Source organism: Zea mays, chromosome 7 (assembly GCF_902167145.1).
Source record: "Zea mays cultivar B73 chromosome 7, Zm-B73-REFERENCE-NAM-5.0, whole genome shotgun sequence".
Lineage (NCBI taxonomy): Eukaryota > Viridiplantae > Streptophyta > Magnoliopsida > Poales > Poaceae > Zea > Zea mays.
Genome location: NC_050102.1, coordinates 14,762,716 through 14,783,326, shown reverse-complemented (window position 1 = coordinate 14,783,326; position 20,611 = coordinate 14,762,716). Strand labels below are relative to the sequence as shown.

Genomic DNA, 20,611 nt, shown 5'->3' with positions numbered 1-20,611 from the left:
GTATCATACCATGGGGTTTCCGGCAGCGCGCTGAATCTACAATTTGCGCGGTCCCGCAATTGTTGTTTCGGCTTGATCAATAGGCTTCTAGCTACTAAACGTTTTATTTTTAGTCCACTTCTATACGAATTGTTTATATTAAAATCATCCAAATCAACCAATATAGAATCCACCCAGTTATCTCGACGAAAAGAATATGTCGCTTCCTAAATCCGGACGCCTTCATCTTTATCCACACATAAGTCCGAAGTACCCTATGTAGGGATGATAATAAATCATAATCCAAATATTTCTTCAAAATAAGTTAAGACATTTAATTAATTTTAGTTCAAAAATGAATAGGAATAGAGTTTGATCTTAATCTGATTTGATCCTTACAATTTAGTGTAAAATCTAAAACTCATTACCATCTCTACCCATATCTAGGAAATCTCATCATATCTAGATTATTGTGACAGCTAAATTATCTAGGAATCCAAATTTTCAAAAAAAAAATATTTTCAGAAGAAAAAAAAAACTGTACCAAAGAGGCCCAAAACTAGCCGGGCACGTTGCGCAGGAATCGTCCTAGCGTTCCAATGCTGATACCCAACAAGGCAACGATGCTAGGCGGCCATTGCAGCCACCAAGAGAAAGGACTTGCACATGGGTTCACCAGCACCAGGCCATTTAACAACTGGGCACGGACCGACCAACGAATGAGTGGCAAGCCAAGCCATACCATGACACGGACCATCTCTCCGTCTCAAGCATGTGAGCCACTGATGCTGCCCATGCCGCAACGGTAAACACTGCACATGCTCATGGCATATGCATGCCTGTGCAGCTATCATGCCATCGCTGCTACCACTTCAGATTTAGAGGAATCAGGAATAGCACAAAACCAGCAAGCATCAAAAACCCAGAGAGCAGAACCAAGGAAAACAACAAACAAGAAAGAAAGCAAGCAAGCAAAAATGTACTATATCATCAATTCATCATCATCTACTAGAGGCTACAGACTACTATACCTCATCTCTCAATATCAATGCCTGCCGGTGGTGCCGGGGGTGGTTAATGCCACAGCATACAAGGGGTGAGTTGAGGGTAGTATGGTCGAGAGTTGGCGACAGAAGCACCACACCGACATCATAAATATGACCATCATTCATTTCCCGCGAACCACAGCCAATATATAGGGGTTCCTTCCTTGATCCTTATTGCTACCTAGTACAGATTGTATAGTATAAGAAGAAGAAACCTCTATAAACCCCGTCGTCGTCGGTCAGCCAGTCACACGGTGTAGGACTGCTGGATGGTCTCGATGTCCAGACCCTTCTGCTTCACCACTGACTCCATCCTCCCCTTCAGGGTGCTCACTTCTCGCAACCTGCAACAAAATCACCAAGGGCCGGGCACAGCAGGACAAGTCAGTGGAGACGCTCAAGAAGACTGACTACATTTGAGCTATAGATAGATGGGGTGGAAAGGGGTATCTGAAATGGCATGTACCTCGCCATCTCGGCTCTCCTGCGGGCCTCTTCCGCGAGCTGGTTCAGCTCATTGAATGTCGTCTTGTTCTCGAAGATGGATGCCTCTGGCGGCTGGAGCCCATGGAGAGTCCTCTGCGCATGCGCCCACTTGCGCTCCCTTTCTTCCGTGCCAAAATTCTTCTTGCTCGTGAACGCAATCTGAACGTGTACACCAGCAAGACAGATGGTTACACACGTTTGTTTGCAAGGCAACAAAGCACGGATAAGCACGCGCATTTGACAGCCAGAAAACTGAGCGTCGGAAGTCAACAATTGTTCTTACCCTCTGCTCAAGGACGAGGTTCCATGCCCTCCCACTCAGCGCATAGCGGATGAGGAACTTGATGATGTCCAGCGGGAAGTAGAAGACGATGTTGTAGAGCCAGATGACACCGGCCCAACCCCATCCAATGCCCTTGATCGCAGCGAACGCCCAGTTGGCATATACAGCGATCAGAGTGGCAATCTGCAAGCACCACAAAAATGTGAACGAAACTAGACGCGGAAAGACGGCATGTGCAGTAAGGCGTGGAGCTGGGATCGGATCACTCACCAGCTGAGCCACCAAGAAAGCAAAGACCAGCAAGAACCCAGGACGCTCCACAAACGACCAGCTGCGCGACCGCGTCACGAAGATAAGGGCCTGACTGATCGTGCTGACTTGAAGGTACACGGCAGAGGCGAGCTTCTGAAAGTCATCCTGGGCGGTCTTCTCGAGGCTTTCGACGTGGAACAGTCGCTGCAAATTAGCAACCATGACAAGGATGAGCGCACCGCAACTATCCCACGAAACTTTAAAATAATGCTAAACCAACCACCGGTCCATACCGGGAAGAAGTCAGTCTTGTATGCAGCCCAGAAGAAAATGACAGTCATCATGGCCAAATAACCACCAAGAACTACTCCAGTTGCAAAAATCTCAGCTAACTTCCAACTGTCGGGTTGTGGAGATGGTTTTACTCTGTCCTTCGAGATAGTCATAATGGTACCTACTCATGTCGCGAGGTTGATGTAGTTAGGTAACCTAATATGCTACTTACACTAACAATATGAACCGAAAAAAAAAGATCAACTACATATTTTACTCTCATCATGAACTGTGACTAACTAAACCGAGGCTTACCGTCATTGAGGATGGCAATGATCAGGACCATAAATGGTGGGAAGTCAAACTTCCATATCAGCGCAAGAAGCATAAAACCAAGCTGTTACAACAAAGTATCTAGGGGTCAGATATATTATTTGTCCAATCAGTCAACCGAACATCATTTTCTAAAAATGAAGCAGAAGTACATACATACCACAATACGGATGGTAATCGATACAGCATAGATCTGCGAACAAAAATAAACTTTGAAAATACTGGACACAGAAATGGAATGCTAAAATACTAAAATGGAACTGCAGAATTGACATACCGTGTAATTCTTCATCCTTTGGAAAATTGCCCGACTCGTCAGCACAGCACTAATAATCACACTAAGGCCAGGTTCAGTTAGGACAATGTCAGAAGCACTACGAGCTGCATCAGTAGAATCTGCTACTGCAATACCAATATCAGCCTTCTTCAAAGCTGGTGCATCATTTACACCATCCCCAGTCATGCCACATATATGTTTTCTTGCTTGCAAGCGTTTCACGATCTCATACTTGTGTTCTATCAAGCAATAATAAAAGAATTAGACATAAGTACTGCATATAGATGCTGAAGAACTGTTGAGCCTATCAAACAAGAGTTATCGAGAACAGGTAATCTGCATAGTTGTACCTGGAAAAACACCAGCAAAGCCATCAGCCTTCTCAATCAAATCATCAATTGGCAAGGAAGCAATTGACTCATCCTTATTCTGTCCGAGTAAAGCAGAAGAAGGGTACATATTAGTACCCATTCCCAAACGACGTGCAGTTTCCTTCCCAATAGCAAGTTGATCACCTGAGGCGGGGAAAAAAGGTCAGTCAGTATTACAGTACAGCGGTTCAGTAGCACTAGCCAAATTTGCAAACATATTACTACCAACAAGCTGGAAAGGAATGGGATGAAACTCCAGATTTAGAGCAATCAACAAAAGGTGGACAGTGATAAATATGGCAAACCTGTAATCATCTTGACATTGACACCAAGATTGAGTGCCCTTCTGATAGTTTCTGCACTATCATGGCGCGGGGGGTCAAAAAGAGGCAAGAGCCCAATGAACTGCCATGGTCCTCCAGGACTCTCTTTCCTACCATCTGGCACTTCCTGTACATGAATTTTTGTCAGTCAAGTACAATAGACATCTAGTCAAAGAGTGTAGCAATAGTGCACGTCAAAGGGTCATAAACCTGGTAAGCCACACCAAGTGCTCGCAGACCACGCTCAGCAAATTTGTCGATCACAGCTCTGACCCTTCTTTCAATATCCGACTTGTTGTGGGCAAGATGAAGGATCTGTTTAACTTCCACAGTTAATAACAGAACGATTGTCACAAATCTAGAGTTCCCAATATGTTTTAAGGAAAATAGTACCTGCTCTGGTGCTCCCTTGCTAACACGATGCATTCTCCCCTCTCCATCAAGGTAGGTTAAAGCAGTTCTTTTATCAGTTGGGTTAAATGGAAGAAAATGGATCTCTTGAACACCAGCACGAGCCTTTTCTCAAACAATCAGAAGAAAGAGAAATAGTTAGAATAAAAGTAAAATTAGCTGCAGCCTACACACCACCAACTCCTGACAAATCTGAGTACCTCCTTTGGATCAGCCAGCATACCAACTATTGTGGCATCTATGGCATCCTGATTTTCTGTGCGAGAAGCTCTAGCAGCCATCAAAATTACTGTATCTTGGTCAACACCTCTTTGGAAAACCTGATACAGTTAACAAGCAGTTTACAATGGCTGCAATGATCCATACGAAGAAAAGCTATTGAACTTCTACTAGTAACAACAGCCTACCTCAACAAGACTCTTGTCCACAGTCAACTTGTTTAAGGTTAATGTCCCAGTCTTGTCACTACAAAGAACATCCATGCCAGCCATTTCTTCAATTGCTGTCATTCTCTTAGTGATTGCTCCCTAAACAAGCATGCAGAACTTCAGTATCCAGTTCCTTTATTAGATCACATGAGAAACAAAGATCATTTTCCCCCATTGTACATGTGCATACCTGTTGAGCCAAGCGATGAGCCCCTATTGCCATGGTCACAGAAAGGACAGTGGGCATGGCGATTGGAATTCCTCCAATCAGAAGCACCAATAGATTGTCGATTCCGGGTCGGTAAGCCCTGTGTTGGATAGCGTACATGACGACAAGCTCCACGAGCATTCCCACAGCAATTGAACAGATGCAAAAGTTCCCTATGGCAGTGAGAACCTGTATAGTGAAACAACAAATGTTCGTCACGTCAAAAAATTACAATGACCAAATTGAGCAAGTTCTGAAAAGCAGGATTAGAAGCTTGCCTTCTGAAAATGACCAACTTGGTTTGTTGAATCGACAAGATGTGCGGCCTTGCCAAAGAATGTGTGCACACCAGTGGCAATGACAACGGCCTCAATCTCACCCTGTTTGCAAGTGGAGCCAGAATACACTCCATCACCAGGGCCTTTGGTGACTGGAAGGGATTCGCCGGTGAGTGCAGACTGCGAGCAACTCAGAAGTCAGGAGAAGCACAATTTAATATCAACCCAAAAAAATCCACATAGAGAGGAACGCTTCAATTTGCATTACCTGATCGATTTTCAGTGGATCCCCTTCAAGCAGACGAGCATCAGCTGGAATGATGTCCCCAAGCTTCACACTGATGATGTCTCCTGGCACAAGGATAGCCGATTCCTCCTCGGTCCACCGGCCATTTCTGAGAACCTTTATCACGGCAAAACCGAAATCAGTATATAGCCTCCAGGCAAACAACACAACTTCGCAACCACACAGCAAAACAGGATCCTGTCAGTACCTTGGCCTTGGGGGCGAGGCGTGCCATGAGAGCAGCAGCGGCATTGCCCGCATTGTTCTCCTCAATGAAGCTGATTGTGGAGTTGATAATGAGCAGAGTGATGATCCCCACGAAGTCCTGCCAGTCGGGCGGCTTGTTCTGAAGACAAAAATCAGCAGAAACAAACATGAAAACCTCTGACGCCAGTCTCCAGAACGCCCGCTCTGAGGGCTGAAGGCCATGTCCACACGGTGTGGAAAAAAAGAAGCGGCAGAACTTACTCCCCCATTCGCGAGCGCGATGGCCATGATGGCGGCCGCCTCCATGACCCAGGACAGCGGGTTCCACATGAAGCCCAAGAACTTGAGGAACTTGCTCTCCTGCAGACACATAGACACACGCACACATCCATCATGTAAGCTTGGTGCGAGACGGAGCACCAGGAACAGAAACGCATGGAAGCCAAGGCGGCGGGTCCCTTCACCTGCTTCTCCTCCAGCTTGTTGGGCCCGAAGATGGCGAGGCGCTGCTCCGCCTGCTCCGTGGTGAGACCCTGCGGGCTGCATCGGAGGTTCTCGAACACCTCCTCGATCGGTATGTTCTCCTGCGCAGGCGCAAAACAGCACCGCAGCAAAGTGGTGAAGCAACAGACAAGAACCACCCGAGTTTAGTGTTATCGGGAGACCCGCGTAAAAGAAGATCAAGAATTGGTGCGTTGAAGCGGCGGAAAACCACACGCACACAAAACAAAAGGCAGACATGACGGTAAAAAGAAAGAAAGAAAGAAAGAAAGAGACCACAAAAGTAACAGCCGAGCAACTGGGAAGAAGAACCTGGGTCGAACGTAACCGCACTACCGCAGCGAGATCAAGCGCCGAAACGCCTCGTGGACGGGGGGGCAACCGGGAGCGAATCGCGGCCGCCGAGTAGATCACGGAGCCCCGCCGAGATCGAGCGGGGAGCACGAACGGGAAGAGAAGCCAGTAGTACTAGTTCACCGCCAGCGCCAGGCACCCAAAAAGAAAAACTCCATCCATCCGCACTCCGCAAGCGAAAACGAAATCCGCGAAACGAGGGATGCAAGAACGGAGCAGGGAGCACCTAGCAGAGCAGCAGCGGGCGGCGGCACTGAGCCCGAGAAGCAACCGCGAGAGCAGAAGAAGGCAAAACGGGGAAGGAGGAAGGGAGGAGGGATCAGAGAGTGGCGCGTACGAGATCGACGGCCTCCTTGAGCACGGCGTCTAGGTTGGACGCCTTGTCCTCCATCCTTTCCCCTCTGCTCGGCGTCCCGGAGCCCGGAGCTTCGTCTTCTCAGTGCCGCGGGCAGGCGGGCGGCCGGGCCGGCAGGCGGGGCAGGCTGGCGACTGTCGCACAAGGCACACCACAGTCCACGAGCGCACGCGGCGGCACGGTCCTATATAGCAGCGCAGCGGAGGGACGGCGAGCGAATCAGTGGGGGATCTCTGCAGACTGCAGGCGGTGGTGGGCACTGCTGTGGAGACCGGGCTGGACAGGAGGTGGGTAGTGGGGCCCGGATCCGGTGTGAGCGCCAGCCGAGTGGCAGCCGCTGTGGCCGTCTGCGTGTCTCCCTCCCTCGATGGACGGACGATGCACGCACCCTAGTACTAGAAGCGGTGCGGAGACTGCGGGTCATCAATGCAGGAGACGAGAGGGGTGGTCAGTGGTGGATGCATAGGTCGCGGGTCGCCAGAGCAGAGAGGGTTCTTGATAAAAAAAAAGTTACTTTTTTCGGATGGAAATCCAAACGCCTCCTTTATTGCTACTGATTACATTTAGGCTAAATATACTTAGGTCTTGTTCGGTTCTTTTAGGACCTATTTGAAACCACCCGGTTTTTAAAAAATTAGTTTATAAAAATTGATGTAGTCCTAAACATACTAATTTATGGTTTAGTTTATATAAATTGAATTCATTGTTCATTAAAACCGAAAAGCTAGTCTCTCCTACCTAAAAAATAAAAATTGATTTCTTAAAAAGTTTGGTTTCGGTTACTAAAGTTGACTAAAAATCATTAATTGGTGCGAATAATGACTGCATTACCTCTATTAGTTAGTGGATGTATGCTGCACTAAGAAATAGTAGAGCGCAAATGAGGTAAAAATCCTACTTTAGTCCCTTTTAGTCACTTCTTGTTGACTAAAGAATTTAAGTTTAGTCACCGAACTTTAGTCACCATGTTTGCTTCTTTAGGGACTAAAAGTGACTAAAGTTAATAAACTTTAGTCACCCAAACCAAACAGGCTTTATTAAAAATTTCATAACATACTTTCTTACACCGTAACATAAAAATATAAAACTAAAGCGACATAATAAGTAAAATTTTACTCCCTATTTTATAGTGTAACTAAATAGTCATACATAAATTAGTAAAATATTTGGTTTTACACGGTTTTCAAGACCTTCAAAACATATTGACATATGGTCTTCAAAATATATTGACATATGGTTTTCATCCTTGTAAAATCCATTTCTCCTAAATGCTTTGTGATGTTATTTAAAGTTGTGATGTGACATATTGTCTGCGTTTCGACCCCGGGGGGTCCTTGACCGACGAGTAAATTGTCGCTACGTGTCCCAGCCCAGATGGGTCGGCGCGAGACGGAGCACGAAGGGAGGCAAAAGAGAAGAGACAGGCAAAAGGGGAAACCTGCGGCCTTCGTGTTGCCCTGCGCCCAGGTCGGGTGCGCTTGCAGTAGGGGGGTTACAAGCGTCCGCGTGGGAGAGAGCGAGAGACTTTGCGCGTCGTCCCGTTCCCCGCGTGGCCAACCTCCTCGTAAGAGAGCCCTGGACCTTCCTTTTATAGGCGTAAGGAGGGGGTCCAGGTGTACAATGGGGGGTGTAGCAGTGTGCTAACGTGTCTAGCAGAGAGGAGCTAGCGCCCTAAGTACATGCCGTCGTGGCAGCCGGAGAGGTTTTGGCACCCTGTTCATGTGATGTCATGACCGTCGGAGGAGCGCTGGAGCCTTGCGGAAGGACAGCTGTCGGGGCTGTCGAGTCCTTGCTGACGTCTCCTTGCTTCCGTAAAGGGCAAAGAGCCGCCGTCGTCACGGAGCACGCGGGGCGCCATCATTATTTATTTACCGGGGCGAGCCAGATGGGACGCCGGTCTTGTTCCCCGTAGCCTGAGCTAGCTAGGGGTAGGGTAATGATGCCCCCCTGTGACGTGGTCGGTCCGAGCCATGGGTCGGGCAAGGCGGAGGCTCCTCCGAGGTCGAGGTCGAGTCTGTCTTCCGAGGTCAAGGTCGAGTCCGAGCCCCGGGTCGGGCGAGGCGGAGACCATCGTCTGAGGCCAAGGCTGAGTCCGAGCCCTGGGGTCGGGCGAGGCGGAGTTCGTCGTCTTCCGGAGCCAAGGCTAAGTCCGAGCCCTGGGGTCGGCGAGGCAGAGTTCGTCGTCTTCCGGAGCCGAGGCTGAGTCCGAGCCCTGGGTCGGGCGAGGCGGAGTTCGTCGTCTTCCGGAGTCAAGGCCGAGTCCGAGCCCTAGGTCGGGCGAGGCGGAGTTCGTCGTCTTCCGGAGCCGAGGCCGAATCCGGGGGCCGAGCCCTGGGGTCGGGCGAGGCAGAGCTTCCTATGACGCCCGAAGCCGGACTTGGCTGCTGTCAGCCTCACTCTGTCGAGTGGCACAGCAGTCGGAGCGACGCAGGCGGCGCTGTCCTCTTGTCAGGCCGGTCAGTGGAGCGGCGAAGTGACTGCGGTCACTTCGGCTCTGTCGACTGAAGGGCGCGCGTCAGGATAAGGTGTCAGGCCATCCTCGCATTAAATGCTTCTGCGATACGGTCGGTCGGTGTGGCGATCTGGCCAAGGTTGCTTCTTGGCGAAGACTGGGCCTCGGGCGAGCCGAAGGTGTATCCGTTGCTTGAGGGGGCCCTCGGGCGAGAAGTGAATCCTCCGGGGTCGGCTGCCCTTGCTCGAGGCTGAGCTCGGGTGAGGCAAGATCGTGTCCCTTGAGTGGACCGAGCCTTGACTTAATCGCACCCATCAGGCCTTTGCAGCTTTGTGCTGATGGGGGTTACCAGCTGAGATTAGGAGTCTTGGGGGTACCCCTAATTATGGTCCCCGACAGTAGCCCCCGAGCCTCGAAGGGAGTGTTGGTACTCGCTTGGAGGCTTTTGTCGCACTTTTTTGCAAGGGGACCGGCCTTTCTCGGTTACGTTTCGTTCCGATGGGTGCGCGCGAGCGCACCCGCCGGGTGTAGCCCCCGAGGCCTCGGAGGAGTGATTTGACTCCTTTGAGGTCTTAGCACGTTTCGTGATGCTTCGGCCGGTCTGGTTGTTCCCTCATGCGAACTGGCCATAGCCCGGGTGCATAGTCGAGTCCCAAGCTCTCGGGCTGGTATGTTGACGCTGTCAACGGTTTAGCCGGAGCCGGGTTTGCGAGAGCAGCCCCCGAGCCTCCGCACAGAGCGAGAGGACGGTCAAGGACAGACTCGACTTTTTTACATACGCCCCTGCGTCGCCTTTCCGCAAGGAGGAGGGGGGGGGGGGAAAGCGCCATGTTGCCCTCGGAGGGCGCCGAACATGGTGTCTCCAGTGAGTTGCTAACGGGTAATCCGAGTGGACGCTCGTGCCCCATTCGTTAGGGGTCGGCTAGTGGCCCGGAGGCGCGCTCCAAAAGTACCTGCGGGTGATTTGCCGGACCCGGTCCCCTTTTGACGGGGTCCGAGGGCTCGATGCCTCCCTCTGGTGGGATTCCGTTACAAGATCGTTCCCGTTGGTCTCGGAAATGTCCTAGGGTACCTCGGGAGCATAGCCCAAGCCTTGGTTATGTATCGAACGTACCCAGGGTCATCCCTCGCTCTGCGTCTGAGGCGGCTGTCGAACCCTTCGGGGGCCAGCCTACGAACCCCTGATAAGTAGTGGGCGCGGAGCCCGAGTGGCCTGAGGCAGCCGTTGAACCCTTCCGAGGGGCCAACCTTCGAACCTCTGACCAGTAGTGGGCGCGGAGCCCGAGTGCTCTGAGGCGGCTGTTGAACCCTTCCGAGGGGCCAGCCTTCGAACCTCTGATCAGTAGGGGGGCTCGGGGCCCGCTTCCTTCGCGGAGAAGGATCCCTTTTGGAGTATCCCCTTTCCCGATCCCTGAGGCAAGAGAGAGAAAGAGGAAGTGGAAAAGGATACGAAATCGAATGACGTGGCACACCTTTTTTGACGCGGTCATTATGGTGGAGGTGAAGCGTCGCCTGCTTCGTCTGCCAAAGGTGCCGCCTGTCCTGCCGCAGAGTTAATGCGATGGAACGAGTGGCTCGCAGGGCTGCCGTTGTGCGTGCGCGAGCCGTTCGAGGAACGGAACATGGGCGCGTCGTCTTCACGCCGTGGGAGTGGGTTCTCTCACTGTCCCAGGAGGGGACGTGAGCTTGCTGACGACTTGACCGCTGCTTCCGCCCGCCTGCCACCGCCATTACTGTCGGCCCATTTTTGGCCGTATCGACCGTCGCGCCTTCTCCCGCGGCTGACTGACCCGTGACCGATGTGCTCGGTTGGCACTGTTGGGCCGTGCGCAGGGTCACCTCGAGTCGCGGCACTGGTTCCGCAGTCGAGGAGGCGCGGTACTGGCGCAAGTGGCGGTGCAGTTTCTCGCACGTAGTAACCGGCGCGCCGGTTACATGACGTGTGGGCCTAGGCCTCCACGCTGGACGCGTCAAAGTCGAAAGGGTGCGCCCCCTTGGTGCGGTTGCACGTTGCCTGCATGGAGGTCTGCCCTTTCACCCGCTGGTCTGGGCGAAAGTGGAGGAATGCTCGTAACCGCTGGGCAGTTGCGCGCATCGCGCGCGGCGGTTTTGGCTTCTTCTGTCCTAGGCCAGCTTGCACGATGCGTGGGGCCCAGCCCCCGTGTCGTAGGGGGAGGACCTTGGAGCGTGTTGGAGAAGACTCAGTCCACGACGGCTGAGGACGCAAGTGGGGAGAGTTGCCTTTAAAAGGAGGGTGACCCCCTTGAAAGGCAACCATGTCTTCGCGCTCCCCTCATGCATCGCGTCTTTCCATCTTCCGAGCCCCCGGATGGGGGGCGCCCGCAGTTCTTCCGCCTTGTCGTCGTTGGAGGAACACAACTTCGTGGAAGTTGGTACCTTTCAGCCATCGTTCGGCTTTAAGGATTTTCATCAGGCAGCCCGGCCGCATCCCCTCGCCGGTGGTCACCCAAGACGGTGACAACCAGTTCGATGGTGGGGAGAAGCGAGCCGGGCTGCGATCTTGGTCCCGCCCTCAGCTTCAAGGATCTTCATCATCCTTGCTGGGGCGGAGAGCAAGGTGAGCCGGGGCTCTACCTCCCGCACGGGTCGGCTGGCCACCTCTTCTTCCAGCTTCTGGTGGTGGAAACCATCCTCCAGCTCTGCGGAGGAGGCGTCCTCCAGCCATGCCGGGGAAGGCGAATTATTGTTGCCCAGCTAGGATGCAACATTCCGTCCTCTGTCCTCGCTTTCGCGGCGAGGACGGGAGCGAGGACCTGCCGGTGCGCTTTGGAGCGGCCTGTGCTCGCTGGTGCGGCGTTGGTGGACAGGCGGACGCCGCCGTCGGTGCTGACGTGGTGGCAGCTGGAGAAAGCTTCTCCGCCGTCGAGGCCGTCAGCGCCGCCTACGGACTGACCTCCGGCTCTTTGGCTTTAATGTCTGGTTCGCGTCCCTTGAGTGGGGACGTGAACGAGAGCCTTCCGGTGGCTGCGTCCGTCTTGGGACCATGGCTGCTGCTGCAGAGGTCGCTGGCGAGTCGCCTGGAGCTTGTTGCCCCGCAGGCTCCCCGGTGTGGAGGTTGTTCATACCCGCATGGACGGAACCAGAGTTCCGTTTGTAATGGCACCTTGAGTGTCGGTGTTTGTTCATTATGGCTGTCGGGGCCTGAACACGTATGTATTTTTGGCACGGAGCCGTGTTTTTTTTCTCATTTCGAGCACTAGGACTCGCCTGTCGGCTAACTGAACCACTTCACCAAGCGTGAGTTGCCTCGTGCGAAGGTGACAAGTGAGGTATCCGTATCCCGGAGGCGTAGGAGTCCCTCGGCTCGGTCGGCCTTGCCGCCCGAGGCTTCTCTTGCTTAGTTAAGGGAAACCCTCGGTCGCTCTTCGATGAGCCGAAGCCGGAGGCAGCGGTGTTAGCATGGACAGAGGCAGAGTTGGCTCGAAAAGAAGACTTCGTCGGCCGGAGCCTGGCCGGGCCGTCCACTGGCGGGACCGATGCCGGAGTCGAGTTGCCGAGGCTACGAGCCGGGCCGGTGTCCTCGGGGGGCAGCTGGCTGAGGCTTCGGGGCGGCTGGCCGAGCCGTCTGCTCGAGCCGGATTCCTGGAGGAGACCCTAGCGGCGATGGCCCGGGCGTGGTGCTGACGTCGTCCTTCGGAGCGGAGATCCTCCGACCGCGTTGCCGTCTGAGGCTCGGTCGGACTTTGCTGAAGGTGGAGATGACGCCGAGGGTGCTGCTGCTCCCCCTCCGTCGACGTCCGAGCCTGCAGGATCGGTTCATCTTGTAGTGTGCGTATGTTTTCTGCGGCCGCCGAGGCCCAAACATACTGTCGTTGTGTTGTAAAGCTGCGTTTCTTTTCCTCTTATTTCGAATATCAAGACTTATTTGTCGGTAACAGAATTGTTTGTCCGAGCGAGAGTTACTTTTCACGGAAGGTGATGAGTGAGGTATCCGTATCCCGGAGGCGTAGGAGTCCCTCGGCTCGATCGGCCTTGCCGCTTACGTGTACTCTTACTCGTCCGTAGGATTCTGCTATCGATGTAGTCGAGAAGGCACGAAAAATCGTTTCTGCAGGAAGGTTCCCGAGCATTAAGACTTGTTCGGTCAGCGGAATCGCTTATCCGAGCGTGAGTTACTTATCGCAGAAGGTGATGAGTGAGGTATCTGTATCCCGGAGGCGTAGGAGTCCCTCGGCTCGGTCGGCCTTGGCTGCTTACGTGTACTCCGTCGTTTTTAGGATCCCACTTTCGAAGTAGTCCAAAAGCACGAAAGACGTTCTGGCAGAAAGACCTTTTCCGAGGAAAATTTTGACGCAGAGGGGGTGCCCCCCTTCTAGCCACCGAGGGAGGGTCGGGCTTTGCCGAGGCAAGGCTGACCCTTCCTTGATGGTTAGACTTTGTATGTAAACTAGGTGTATGAACGACTTGAAAGCATCTTAAGGGTAGAAGCGACGTAGCTGTCGGATGTTCCAAGCGTTGCTGTAGACCTCGCCTTGACTGTTGGCCAGCTTGTATGTCCCGGGCTTCAGAACCTTCGTGATGACGAATGGCCCTTCCCAGGGAGGCGTGAGCTTGTGCCACCCTCGGGCGTCTTGTCGCAGCCGAAGCACCAAGTCGCTCACCTGGAGGTCTCGAGACCGAACCCCTCGGGCGTGGTAGCGTCGCAGGGACTGCTGATACCGCGCCGAGTGTAGTAAGGCCATGTCCCGGGCCTCTTCCAGCTGGTCCAGTGAGTCTTCTCAGTTTGTTCGATTGCTTTGGTCGTCGTAGGCCCTCACCCTCGGGGAACCGTATTCTAAGTCTGTGGGCAAGATGGCCTCGACCCCATAGACTAGAAAGAACGGTGTGAAGCCCGTGGCTCGACTCGGCGTTGTCCTCAGACTCCAGACCACCGAGGGGAGCTCCTTCATCCATCGCTTGCCGAACTTGTTGAGGTCGTTGTAGATCCGTGGCTTGAGTCCTTGCAGAATCATGCCGTTGGCACGCTCTACTTGCCCATTCGTCATGGGGTGAGCCACAACGACCCAGTCCACCCGGATGTGGTGATCCTCGCAGAAGTCCAGGAACTTTCTGCCAGTGAACTGGGTGTTGTTGTCGGTGATGATGGAGTTCGGAACCCCAAAGTGATGGATGATGTTGGTGAAAAACGCCGCCGCCTGTTCGGACCTGATGCTGTTTAGGGGTCGGACTTCGATCCACTTGGAGAATTTGTCGATGGCGACCAGCAGGTGCGTGTAGCCCCCGAGTGCCTTCTACAAGGGACCGACGAGGTCCAGACCCCACACAGCAAACGGCCAGGTGATGGTTATTGTCTGCAGAGCCTGAGCGGGCAGGTGGGTCTGCCTTGCGTAGAATTGACACCCTTGGCAGGTGCGGACAATTCTAGTGGCGTCGGCCACCGCGGTTGGCCAGTAGAAACCTTGTCGGAAGGCGTTTCCAACAAGGGCTCGAGGCGCTGCGTGATGACCGCAAGCCCCCGAATGTATTTCTTGTAAGAGCTCCTGGCCTTCGGCGATGGATATGCATCGCTGGAGGATGCCCGAGGGGCTGCGGTGGTAGAGCTCCTTCCCGTCCCCCAGCAAGAGAACGACTAGGCGCGCCGTGCCAGTCGCCGAGCTTTGGCTCGGTCGAGGGGCAGCTCTCCTCGGTGAAGATATTGCGGGTATGGGGTCTGCCAATCTCGATTAGGCGGGACCCCATTCTGCTCGTCCTCGACGCGCAGTGCCTCACCTTCAGGGGCTGAGGGTGCCTCGGGCTGAGCCGAGGGCGCCTCGGGCTAAACCGAGGGCGCCTCGGGCTGAGTCGAGGGCGCCTCGGGCTAAGCCGAGGGTGTCTCGGGCTAGGCCGAGGCCTTCTCGGGCTCAGGCGTGTCGTCGGTCTTGACTGAGGGTTGATGTAGGTCTCGGGAGAAGACGTCCGGGGGAATCGTTGTCTGCCCCGAGGCTATCTTAGCCAGCTCGTCCGCAGTCTCGTTGTATCGTCGGGCGATGTGGTTGAGCTCGAGCCCGTAGAACTTGTCCTCCAGGCGCCGAACCTCATCGCAGTAGGCTTCCATCTTCGGGTCGCAGCAGTGGGAGTTCTTCATGACTTGGTCGATGACAAGCTGCGAGTCGCCGCAAGCGTCGAGGCGTCGGACCCCTAGCTCGATGGCGATGCGCAACCCGTTAACCAGAGCCTCGTACTAGGCCACATTGTTGGACGCCGGGAAATGGAGGCGCAGCACGTAGCGGAGGTGCTTCTCGAGGGGCGAGATGAAGAGCAGGCCCGCGCCTGCCCCTATTTCCATCAGCGACCCGTCGAAAAACATGGTCCAGAGTTCCGGTTGGATCGGAGCTGTCGGGAGCTGGGTGTCGACCCATTCAGCCACAAAGTCCGCCAAGACTTGGGACTTGATGGCCTTCCGAGGGGCGAACGAGATTGTCTCGCCCATGATTTCCACCGCCCACTTTGCAATCCTACCCGGGGCCTCTCAGCACTGGATGATCTCCCCCAGGGGGAAGGATGACACCACAGTCACCGGATGAGACTCGAAGTAGTGTCGCAACTTCCGCCTTGTCAGAATCACCGCGTACAGCAGCTTCTGAATTTGTGGATAGCGGATCTTGGTCTCGGACAGCACTTCACCGATGAAGTAGACCGGCCTCTGGACGGGCAATGCATGCCCTTCTTCTCGTCTCTCAACCACGATCGTGGCGCTGACCACCTGAGTGGTAGCGGTGACTAGATCAAGAGGGCTTCTCCGGCAGCGGGGGGAACCAAGATGGACGCGTTCGTGAGGAGCGCCTTCAAGTTCCCGAGGGCTTCCTCGGCCTTAGGGGTCCAAGTGAAGCACTCGGCCTTTCTTAAGAGACGGTACAGAGGTAGGCCTCTTTCGCCGAGGCGCGAGATGAAGCGGCTCAGAGCCGCAAGGCATCCCATGACCCTCTGTACGCCTTTCAAGTCTTTGATGGGCCCCATGTTGGTGATGGCCGTGATTTTCTCCGGGTTGGCCTCGATGCCCCGCTCGGAGACGATGAACCCCAAGAGCATACCTCGGGGGACTCCGAAGACGCACTTCTCGGGATTGAGTTTTACGCCTTTCGCCTTGAGACACCGGAATGTCGTTTCAAGGTCGGAAAGGAGGTCGGAGGCTTTCCTCGTCTTGACTACGATGTCCCGACGTAAGCCTTGACCGTTCGACCAATGTGTTCACCGAACACATGGTTCATGCACCTTTGGTACGTCGCACCCGCATTCCTCAAACCAAATGACATAGTAATGTAGCAGTACATGCCAAAAGGTGTGATGAAAGAAGTCGCAAGCTGGTCGGACTCTTTCATCCTGATTTGGTGATACCCTGAGTAGGCATCGAGGAAAGACAGAGTTTCGCACCCAGCAGTGGAATCCACGATTTGATCGATGCGAGGCAGAGGGTAGGGAACCTTCGGACATGCTTTGTTTAGACCAGTGTAGTCTACACACATCCGCCATTTCCCTCCTTTCTTTCTCACAAGAACAGGGTTGGCAAGCCATTCGGGATGGAATACCTCTTTGATGAACCCTGCGGCCATCAGCTTGTGGATCTCCTCGCCTATGGCTCTGTGCTTTTCTTCGTCGAATCGGCGTAGAGGCTGCTTCACGGGTCGGGCTCCAGCTCGGATATCCAGCGAGTGCTCGGCGACATCCCTCGGTATGCCAGGCATGTCCGAGGGACTCCACGCGAAAACTTCGGCGTTTGCGCGGAGAAAGTCGACGAGCACTGCTTCCTATTTGGGGTCGAGCTCGGAGCCGATCCGGATCTGCTTGGAGGCATCGTTGCTGGGGTCGAGAGGGACGGACTTAACCGTCTCTGCTGGCTCGAAGTTGCCGGCATGGCGCTTCACGTCTGGCGCCTCCTTGGAGAGGCTCTCCAGGTCGGCAATGAGGGCCTCGGATTTGGCGAGGGCCTCGGCGTACTCCACGCATTCCACGTCGCATTCGTACGCGTGTCGGTACGTGGAGCCGACGGTGATGACCCCATTGGGGCCCGACATATTGAGCTTAAGGTAGGTGTAGTTGGGGACGACCATGAACTTGGCGTAGCATGGCCTCCCCAGCACTGCGTGGTAGGTTCCTCGGAACACGACCACCTCGAACGTGAGGGTTTCCCTTCTGAAGTTGGAGGGAGTCCCGAAGCAGACAGGCAGATCGAGTTGTCCGAGGGGCTGGACGCGTTTCCCGGGGATGATCCCGTGAAAAGGCGTCGTGCCCGCCCGGAGCGAGGACAGATCGATCCGCAGGAGCCCGAGTGTCTCGGCGTAGATGATGTTGAGGCTGCTGCCTCCGTCCATGAGGACCTTGGTGAGCCTGACGTTGCCGATGACGGGGTCGACAACGAGCGGATATTTCCCCGGGCTCGGCACGCAGTCGGGGTGGTCACCCTGGTCGAAGGTGATGGGCTTGTCGGACCAGTCTAGGTAGACTGGCGCCGCCACCTTTACCGAGCAGACCTCCCGACGCTCTTGCTTGCGGTGCCGAGCCGAGGCGTTCGCCACTGGACCACCGTAGATCATGAAGCAGTCGTGGACCTCGGGGAACTCTTCTGCCTTGTGATCTTCCTTCTTGTCGTTGTTGTGGGCCCTGCCACCTTCCACAGGTGGCCCGGCCTTGTGAAAGTGGCGCCGAAGCATGGCGCACTCCTCAAGGGTGTGCTTGACGGGCCCCTGATGATAGGGGCATGGCTCCTTGAGCATCTTGTCGAAGAGATTGGCACCTCCGGGATGTTTTCGAGGGTTCTTGTACTCAGTGGCGGCGACAAGGTCCGCGTCGGCGGCGTCGCGTTTCGCTTGTGACTTCTTCTTGCCTTTCTTCTTGGTCCCGCGCTGAGTGGACGCCTCGGGGACATCTTTCGGCTAGCGGCCCTGGGGCTGCTTGTCCTTCCGGAAGATGGCCTCAACCGCCTCCTGGCCAGAGGCGAACTTGGTGGCGATGTCCATCAGCTCGCTCGCCCTGGTGGGGGTCTTGCGACCCAGCTTGCTCACCAGGTCGCGGCAGGTGGTGCCGGCGAGGAACGCGCCGATGACATCCGAGTCGGTGACGTTGGGCAGCTCGGTGCGCTGCTTCGAGAATCGCCGGATGTAGTCCCGGAGAGCCTCTCCCGGCTGCTGGCGGCAGCTTCGGAGATCCTAGGAGTACCCAGGGCGCATGTACGTGCCCTGGAAGTTGCCAGCGAAGGCTTGAACCAGGTCGTCCCAGTTGGAGATCTGCCCCGGAGGCAGATGCTCCAGCCAGGCTCGAGCGGTGTCGGAGAGGAACAGGGGGAGGTTGCGGATGATGAGGTTGTCATCGTCCGTTCCACCCAGTTGGCAGGCCAGCCGGTAGTCCGCGAGCCACAGTTTCGGCCTCATCTCCCCCGAGTACTTTGTGATAGTAGTCGAGGTTCAGAACCGGGTCAGGAACGGCGCCCGTCGTATGGCCCGGCTGAAAGCCTGTGGACCGGGTGGTTCGGGCGAGGGACTCCGATCCTCCCCGCTGTCGTAGCGTCCCCCACGCCTGGGGTGGTAGCCTCGGCGCACCCACTCGTTGATGTGGGTTCGACGGTTACGGTGGTGGTGCTCGTTGCTGAGGCGACCCGGGACCACAGGCGCTGTGTTGCGCGTGCGTCCGGTATAGACCGAGGCTTCCCGCATGAATCGGGAAGTCGCGGCGCGATGCTCCGAGGGGTATCCCTGCCTTCGGGATGCAGAGCTTTCGGCCCGTCTGACCGCAGCATCCTCCAGGAGATTCTTGAGCTCTCCCTAGATACGCCGCCCTTCGGTGGTCGATGGTTCCGGCATCGCGCGGAGTAGTATTCTGCCGCAGCCAGGTTCTGGCCGACCCCACTAGAAGCCGGTGGCGGCCTTGCCCTGACGTCGTCGGCAATGCGGAGCTGGATGCCCTGGGGCAGATGACACGCTTCTCCGGCCAGAGCTTGGTCTGCCCATTCCTGCCCGATGTTCCGGCGGAGCGGCTCAAGTGTCCCTGCTCCCTCTTCGAGCCTGGCCTGCATCTCGCGGATTTGCTCGAGCTGTGCGTCCTGACCCCCCGCAGGGACTGGGACCACAGCTAGCTCCCGAAGGATGTCAACGCGAGGCCCAGGCCTAGGGGATCACCGTTTTCCGGTTTACCAAGATGGTTGCCTTCGCCGGGACCCCCTAGATCGACGTGGAAACATTCACGACTTGAGCCACAGTCCTCGTCGCTGAAGCTGCGGCTACCGTCGGAACAATCGGAAAGGCAGTAGTCGCATGCGGTCATGAAGTCCCGCATGGCACTGGGGTTACCGAGTCCGGAGAAATCCCAACAAAAGTCGGGCTCGTCATCTTCCTCGGAACCCGAGGGTCCATAGGTCGAGACGGCCGTCAGTCGGTCCCAGGGTGACCGCATACCGTACCCCGGAGGGTTTGGACATGCCTCTATGAAGGCTTCCACCGAAGCGAAGTCGCTTGGTGGGTCAAGGCTGAATCCAAAAGGCACGAGATGGGGATCGGTCGGTACCTCTTGGTCGACGGGCGGTGACAAAGTCGCGTCAGGGATGGACTGCACCGTCGTCTCAGGTACGAGGGTGACGCCCAGCAAGTCCCCTTGCGAGCATGCTGGCGTCGTCCGTTTGCTCGGAGTTGGCGTGTTGTGGGGAAACGGCGATCGTCTTCGTCTCAGACGCGAGGTCGACGCCCGACGTGTCCCCCGTTGGGGCACCGGCGCCGTCGACTCGCTCGACAGCCGATGAGGTGCCACCTCCTGCTTGGCCTTGGTTGCCCCGCCTCCTCCTCCATCGGCGGGGGAGGCGATGGGACAAACCCGAATGTTGTTCTTCCGCCACGTGGGGAAGACGTCGTCGATTCCACCGCCGGCGGACGGGTTGTCGGCCGCCATTGTCGCTGTCGCGCGGCGGAGGAAGGAGTATCATGTCGCAGCTCCCGTTGAGGGACATAAACTCAAGACTCCCGAAATGGAGCACCGTCCCGGGTTGGAAAGGTTGCTGGAGACTACCCATCTGGAGCTTGACGGGAAGCTGTTCGTCAACACGCAGCAGGCCCCTACCTGGCGCGCCAACTGTCGGCGTTTCGACCCCGGGGGTCCCTGGACCGACGAGTAAATTGTCGCCGCGTGTCCCAGCCCAGATGGGTCGGCGCGAGACGGAGCGCGAAGGTGGGCAAAAGAGGGGAGACAGGCAAAAGGGGAAACCCGTGGCCTTCGTGTTGCCCTGCGCCCAGGTCGGGTGCGCTTGCAGTAGGGGGTTACAAGCGTCCGCGTGGGAGAGAGCGAGAGACTTTGCGCGTCGTCCCGTTCCCCCGCGCGGCCAACCTCCTCGTAAGAGAGCCCTGGACCTTCCTTTTATAGGCGTAAGGAGGGGTCCAGGTGTACAATGGGGGGTGTAGCAGTGTGCTAACGTGTCTAGCAGAGAGGAGCTAGCGCCCTAAGTACATGCCGTCGTGGCAGCCGGAGAGGTTTTGGCACCCTGTTCATGTGATGTCGTGGCCGTCGGAGGAGCGCTGGAGCCTTGCGGAA

The 20,611-nt window shown here is 55.4% G+C and overlaps 1 protein-coding gene across 1 annotated transcript; it reads right to left on the bottom strand.

Annotated features, from left to right (window-relative positions):
• Positions 1 to 941: 941 nt before the first annotated feature.
• LOC100216710 (uncharacterized) lies at positions 942 to 6,810 on the bottom strand. The gene is made up of 21 exons (NM_001359483.1): positions 6,634 to 6,810; positions 5,906 to 6,025; positions 5,703 to 5,801; positions 5,443 to 5,580; positions 5,217 to 5,351; positions 4,949 to 5,128; positions 4,653 to 4,859; positions 4,442 to 4,561; positions 4,235 to 4,354; positions 4,017 to 4,139; positions 3,834 to 3,938; positions 3,606 to 3,750; positions 3,280 to 3,444; positions 2,930 to 3,168; positions 2,813 to 2,845; positions 2,635 to 2,716; positions 2,340 to 2,500; positions 2,065 to 2,250; positions 1,795 to 1,977; positions 1,492 to 1,670; positions 942 to 1,369 (listed from the first exon to the last, which is right to left on the bottom strand). Exons 1-21 carry the CDS (start codon positions 6,685 to 6,687, stop codon positions 1,273 to 1,275), a joined length of 2,871 nt encoding a protein of 956 aa, NP_001346412.1. The 5' UTR covers positions 6,688 to 6,810; the 3' UTR covers positions 942 to 1,272.
• Positions 6,811 to 20,611: the final 13,801 nt, after the last annotated feature.

Excerpts from the sequence above, each read along its gene's own strand:
- LOC100216710 (NM_001359483.1), bottom strand. The coding sequence starts at position 6,687 with ATGGAGGACAAGGCGTCCAACCTAGACGCCGTGCTCAAGGAGGCCGTC. Across the intron at positions 4,860-4,948 it reads AAGTTGGTCATTTTCAGAAG|GTTCTCACTGCCATAGGGAA; the intron begins GCAAGCTTCTAA and ends TTCACTATACAG. Across the intron at positions 4,140-4,234 it reads TGCTGGCTGATCCAAAGGAG|GCTCGTGCTGGTGTTCAAGA; the intron begins GTACTCAGATTT and ends GTTTGAGAAAAG.